General features: G+C 40.8%; 1 protein-coding gene across 1 annotated transcript; it reads left to right on the plus strand.

Annotated features, from left to right (window-relative positions):
• The first annotated feature begins 3,588 nt into the window (after window positions 1–3,588).
• Window positions 3,589–5,691, plus strand: IL5 (interleukin 5). Its single transcript, XM_016197115.2, has 4 exons — window positions 3,589–3,946; window positions 4,138–4,170; window positions 4,947–5,075; window positions 5,183–5,691. Exons 1-4 carry the CDS (start codon window positions 3,653–3,655, stop codon window positions 5,279–5,281), a joined length of 555 nt encoding a protein of 184 aa, XP_016052601.2. The 5' UTR covers window positions 3,589–3,652; the 3' UTR covers window positions 5,282–5,691.
• The last annotated feature ends 309 nt before the right edge of the window (window positions 5,692–6,000 follow it).

Raw genomic sequence — 6,000 nt, forward strand, 5'->3', positions numbered from 1 at the left:
TAGATTTGCATTAAAGTTGCAAGAATGTTATAGAGAGTTCCTGTGTACCCTGCACCCAGTTTCCTCTGTTCACGTTAGCACGGCCCGTTTGTTACAGCTGAGGAACCCACACTAGCACATTTCTAGACTCCATAGTGTTGTCTTTGGGGGGGGGTCTTTAGTTTTACCTACTGTTCTTTTTCTGTTCCTGGATCTCATCCAGGATATCATACTACATTTAGTCATCCTGTCTCCTTAGGCTCCTGTGGGGGTGACAGTTCCTCAGACTTTGCTAGTTTTCGACAACCTTAATAGTTTTAGGAGTATTGCTCAGGTATTTTGTCTTTTAATTTGGCTTTTGTGAGGTTTTCCTCACGGTTAAACAGAGCACAGGGGTTTGGGGGAGGAAGACCACGGAGGTAAAATGCCATTCTTATCACATCATGTTAAGGGTATGTGCTATTAACATGACTTATCACTATTGATATCGCTCTTGATCACCTGACTGAGGCTTGACAGTTTTCTCCATTGGAAAGTTACTCCTCTCATCCCCTCTCCATACCGTACTCTTTTAAATAAAATTACCATGTATCGCACACTTAAGGCGGGCTATACTCCACTTCCTTGAGGCTGGAATGTCTACATAAATTACTTGGGATTCTTCTGCACAGGAGATTAAAACCATTAACTTTTGTTTGGAGTTTTACATTAGTAAAGTTCTTTCAAATACATTATTTTATGGACACTGCTCTGAAAGAGTTTCCAATCAGGTCAAGGAGATCAGACTCGTAGAAGAAAAGTTAATGACAAAACAATTTAATAAGAAATCTAATTTTGTGCACCCATGTTCATAGCAGTGTTATTTGCAAGAGCCACAACATGAAAGAAACCTAAATATGTATTGAGGGTGAACAGATAAACAAAATGTGATATATTCATACAATCGAATATTACTCTGCCTTAAAATGAAGGAAATTCTGTCACATGCTACAACATCGATGAACCTTTAGAACGTTTTGGTAAGTCAAATAAACCAATAACAAAAAGACAAATACTGTATGATTCCACTTATATGAGTTACCTAGAAGAGTCAGATTCATAGGGACAGAAAGTAGAAGTGTCGTAGCCAAGCGTGGGGTAGGGGCAATGGAGAGTTCTTGTTTAACGGGTATAGAGTTTCAGTTTGCAAGATGAAAAGCATTCTGGAGATGAATTGCACAACTTTGTAAATTTACTTACCACCCCTGAACTGTACAAATCAAAATGGTTGAGATGTTAAATCTTGTTATATGTATTTTACCACAATTTAAAAAGAAATATTTTGACTAGGTTTTTAAAAAAGTAGTCTTCCAATAGGGATCCACAGCTATACTGTAAATTGGAGGCCGCAAAATGGCACCCTGTATGGTTTTTGAAAATACGAATTGCCAACATTTAAAAACCAAGAGATTATACATAATAATCAGGATTTCTGGCTGCTTTGAAAAATAACGGATGATCTGGCAACGTAAGCCCAAAGGTGTCACACGGCAACAATCAGCTGGGGCCGAGTGGCACCTGCCACCCGCAGACGGCAGGCATGCTGCAGTTTCCCATAGCCCCACCACCTTTGTCACACTGCACTTTGCTCATCTTACTTTCAGAGTGAGTATGACTCTCCTAAAAGTGGTGAGTGGTGGGTGAATTTTCTCCTGCTGAGTGAAGGCTAGTACAGTGGTATCTCAGTCCTCCATCAACCAGATTGCCCATGCAGCCCTGTAAAGAAGTTAGATACTCAGAACTCGGCGTATTCAAGGTATTAAAATAATAACTCACTTGGTGATGCCTCTGAAACCTTGATGTAAGGCCGCACTTCCTCAGTGTAGCCCAAAGGAGTCCAAGGAGAACCAGAAGGAACGCTCTCACAGGAAAGCCGCTGGGGAGAGAAGGCTCCTGCCAGAACTCAGCTTCGGTTCTGATCGTGTATTTTAAGAATACCTTGCCTGGCTGGCGTGGCTCAGCGGCTGAGCACTGACCTATGATGCAGGAGATCATGGTTCGAATCCCTGGTCAGGGCACATGCCCAGATTTTGGATTTGATCCCCAGTGGGGGGCATGCAGGAGGCAGCCGATCAATGACTCATCATTGATGTTTCTGTCTCTCCCTCTTCCTTCCTCTCTCTGAAATCAATAAAGACATATTTCAAAAAAACAACAACCCTGGATCCAAGTCTGTGATTCCTACCTGACTTCTGAAGTGAGCCAGTACCTCTCCTGCAGTCTCAAGGAAAAGGCCTTTCAAGTGTTCAAATCAGACGTGTCTAACCAAGAGTCCCAAACTTCAGCACAAACAAAACCAGACACGGTACAGGAAGGCTGCCACCAAGGTCCTACGCTACTTTTATCCTACCTGTGCAGAGCTCTCATTACATGCATGTAAAAGGCATGTCTACCTCCCAGGTGCTTCTTTCTCAGGCTTTGGAAAAGGGTTCTGCACAGCCATTTGTGTTTGGTACCATCTGCCCTAGATGTTCAAGACAGTCCTAAAGTCAGGCTTCCAGGCCCCAACACAGACCCACTTTGGGATACCCACTGAAATCCTCCATTGAAAGCAGATGGCTTACGGCTCCATTATGTGTGCTCAGGCCAGGGAGGAAGGAAGTGTGTGTTTTAGAAGGGGCCTCATTTGCTCCCTTCTGGGATTACAGGTCTGAGCCTAAGAAACACAAAGGCTGAGTCCTCTGATCATACCTGGCCCACCCAGGGTGTGAAAGGACACCCCCCCCCCTTGTTGGACATGAAAGAGAGGCCATGCCCGTATGTTATGTGGTTGTGATGGATATTTACTGGTCACCTTTCCAGCATCCATATCCCTCTTACTACTATCTAGGACCCCATATTTCTTAAGTATGCCATTTGGGTGGGATGAAGCCCACCTCCAGCTCCAGGGAGAGTCAATCAGCATGTCCCATACCCCTGGCCACCGTTCAAGGGTGAACATGCGATCTCTTGTCACAAGGAGGCTGAATTCTAGGACTTTGGATTGAGCCATTAGAAAAGCACAATTTGCCTTCTCCCGCTGCTCAAGCACAGGATACATATAGATCCAGGAGTTTTGACATCATCTTGGGACCACAGTGGGAGAGCTGCCTGAGAAAGGAGTTAAGAAGAGTCACCAAGGCAAACAAAATATAAAGGTGTCTCTGCACTGGACTGTCTGGTTATATGAGCTAATAAATTCCCTGTTTAGCTTCAACCAGTTTGGGTCACTGACAACACAAAGGATCGTAATCAAGACCCCAGTGAACACAATTTGACCCCCTTCAGTTTTGATGGTCTCTGCTCTAATCACCATCTTCCCATCCCACCAGTATTTTCAATTCCTTCTAAGGCAAATCGACCTAGTAACAACCGTGATAGAATTTAGTAGACCTGAAAAAAAATTCCCAATATTTGTGTATTTTAGCCTAAAATTTTACTTAGTGGTTTGTGTCATACTTCCCTTTTATGTATATCTTTTAAGAGGAAATTAATCTTCAGAGTTTAAAAAATGCAAATGTGGGAAAATGCTGTATCAGCCCAAAGACTTTCTTTTTGACTAGAAAATGTTTTTGAAGGGGGGAAAAACAGGGATTTTACTATTAAAAGATAAAGGTAAAATTATTTTTTTTAAGATACAAGGCATTGGAAACACATGGTTTCACAAAACGCCATTAATAGACACCCTTTATCTGATTGTTGGAAATTATTCATTTCCTCAAAGAGAGACAATAAATTGGTTGGGTATATAATCTTGTACAATGCACTTTCTTTGCCCAAGTCAATTGCTGAACATTTCAGAGCCATGAGAATGCTTCTGCTTCTGACTTTCCTTGCGCTTGGAGCTGCCAACATTTGTGCCATTGCCTTAGAAAGTCCCTTGAAAAGACTGGTGGCAGAGACCTTGACCCTGCTCTCTACTCACCGGACTCTGCTGACAGGCGATGGGGTAACTTTCTGAGTTCTATAGTCTTTAAAAGGCATTGGTAATCATTCAGGTGGTTAATTTTTAAAGATCTGTTATTAATAATGAAGTTATGAGTGTTAGCAATAGATAATTGATGACCATTTCACAATCATTTTATTAAGTTATGAATGCTAGAGTGCTTTAAAAATGAATGCATTTCTTTTTCTTCTCAGAACCTGATGATTCCTACTCCTGAACATAAAAATGTAAGTTAAACTATGATTGCATGAATAGATAAATTGCATATTTTAGGCTATAGAGCAATAGTTATCATTGGGACTATTTATGTTCTATATTTTGTTCTTATGTGTGTGATGTGGATGTGTGTGCTTATTAGGAATGACTTTACAACAAGTAGAATCCATTAAACCAGATCCTTTGGGGATGTTGTCAGGTGAGAGGTGCCTCTTCACCTCCATTCAACTCTGACTATCTACGGCTTTTCTCGCTTTAATGTCTTTTTGAAAGTATTAGCAACTTAGGGTAATATTTTTAGAATCATGGTCAATACACATTAAAATATGCAGTGAATGCTTTTTATTAACAGTCATTTCCACATTTTAAAGTGATCCTGACATATAGTGGAATTGTATACATTTGGAGTATGTCATGGTCATTCTAAAATGTAAAATATATGATTTCATTAATCTAAATAGAATAAAATCACCAGCTAGAACTATGAAAGGAAACTCTGATGTGAGGTCAATCAGTAAGGTAGTTGCATTTTTCTTCCAAAACATTGTATTTTTGGTAGAGTACTTAATTGATATCAGTTGTAAAATTCCTCGGGAATTATATAAACCTCATCTACTTTTAGAAATTATATTCAATATGAGTTGGTTGCCACCTAGAAAAGGAACAGGTAAAAAACTCTTCGGAGAAGAGAACTCATGTAAACACCCCAAAACAAAGTCTAGCTTTTTGGACCTATTTTTTATTCCTGGATTTGATTACTTATATTTTTCAAATCTTCCTCATTTAGCACCAACTGTGCATTAAAGAAGTCTTTCAGGGGATAGACATATTGAGGAATCAAACTGCACAAGGGGATGCCGTGGAGAAGCTCTTCCAAAACTTGTCTTCAATAAAAGAATACATAGATAACGAAAAAGTAAGTGAAAAAATTCAGTGGAAACTTAAATAGATTTGTCTGGCTGCGCCTATTTTTACAGGAATTGACAGATTCTTACAATGCCTCTTGTCTGTTCTTTTTCACAGAAAAAATGTGAAGGGGAACGATTGAAAGCAAAAAAATTCCTAGACTACCTGCAAGTGTTTCTTGGTGTGATAAACACTGAGTGGACAACGGAAAGCTGAGACTGAACTGGCTTATTATAGCGAAGGACTCTGGAGAAGAAGGCTGTTTTATTACCGTGAGAATGAGGGCCAGCCAAGGGTAGGGCCTTCATCTTCAGTGTAATTAAACTTCCGAGGCAAAGTAACAGTCTTTTTGGGCATACTGCTGCTTCACTACCTCACATAGGCAGAAAGCATAAAAACAAAATATTCTAGGTATATTCCAGATATAGGAATCATGGATTCTATATCCTAACTTTCCTCTAGTTAGCTCTAGGCAAAGTAGAAGTATACTTTGATCTTATTTAATGCAACATTCTGTAAAATGTCTGTTAACTTAATGTTATTTATGAAATGGTTAAGAACTTGGAAAATTAATATTTATTTCATGTCAGTCTGTGTTCCAATAAAACAAAAATAGACAACTCTGATTCAACTTGTTGCTGGTCTTTGTCTTACTCTTGAAGTGAGCGCAGCCTGTGTGCAAACAGGCTGAGGGGGGCGGGGGGGGGGCTGTGTGTGTGCCAGCCGAGCACTCCGTCGCCCTGCTGGCAGAAGTCACAGAGCTGCTAGGCGTACGGGGAGTGAAAGTGATGCAGCAGGACTTGGGGAGGATGTGGGCAGCAGGGACAGGGCAGGGGCTGAGCCTGGTTTCTTCTCCACGGTACACCCAGACCCTAGGATGATGCAGGTTCAATGGTAGGTGATGAATGAATGAATGAATGAATGAATGGGCCTTC

The sequence above is a fragment of the Miniopterus natalensis genome, chromosome 4, assembly GCF_054644295.1.
Source record: "Miniopterus natalensis isolate mMinNat1 chromosome 4, mMinNat1.hap1, whole genome shotgun sequence".
NCBI lineage: Eukaryota > Metazoa > Chordata > Mammalia > Chiroptera > Miniopteridae > Miniopterus > Miniopterus natalensis.

Excerpts from the sequence above, each read along its gene's own strand:
- IL5 (XM_016197115.2), top strand. The coding sequence starts at position 3,653 with ATGGTTTCACAAAACGCCATTAATAGACACCCTTTATCTGATTGTTGG. Across the intron at positions 4,171-4,946 it reads CTACTCCTGAACATAAAAAT|CACCAACTGTGCATTAAAGA; the intron begins GTAAGTTAAACT and ends TTCCTCATTTAG. Across the intron at positions 5,076-5,182 it reads AATACATAGATAACGAAAAA|AAAAAATGTGAAGGGGAACG; the intron begins GTAAGTGAAAAA and ends TCTTTTTCACAG.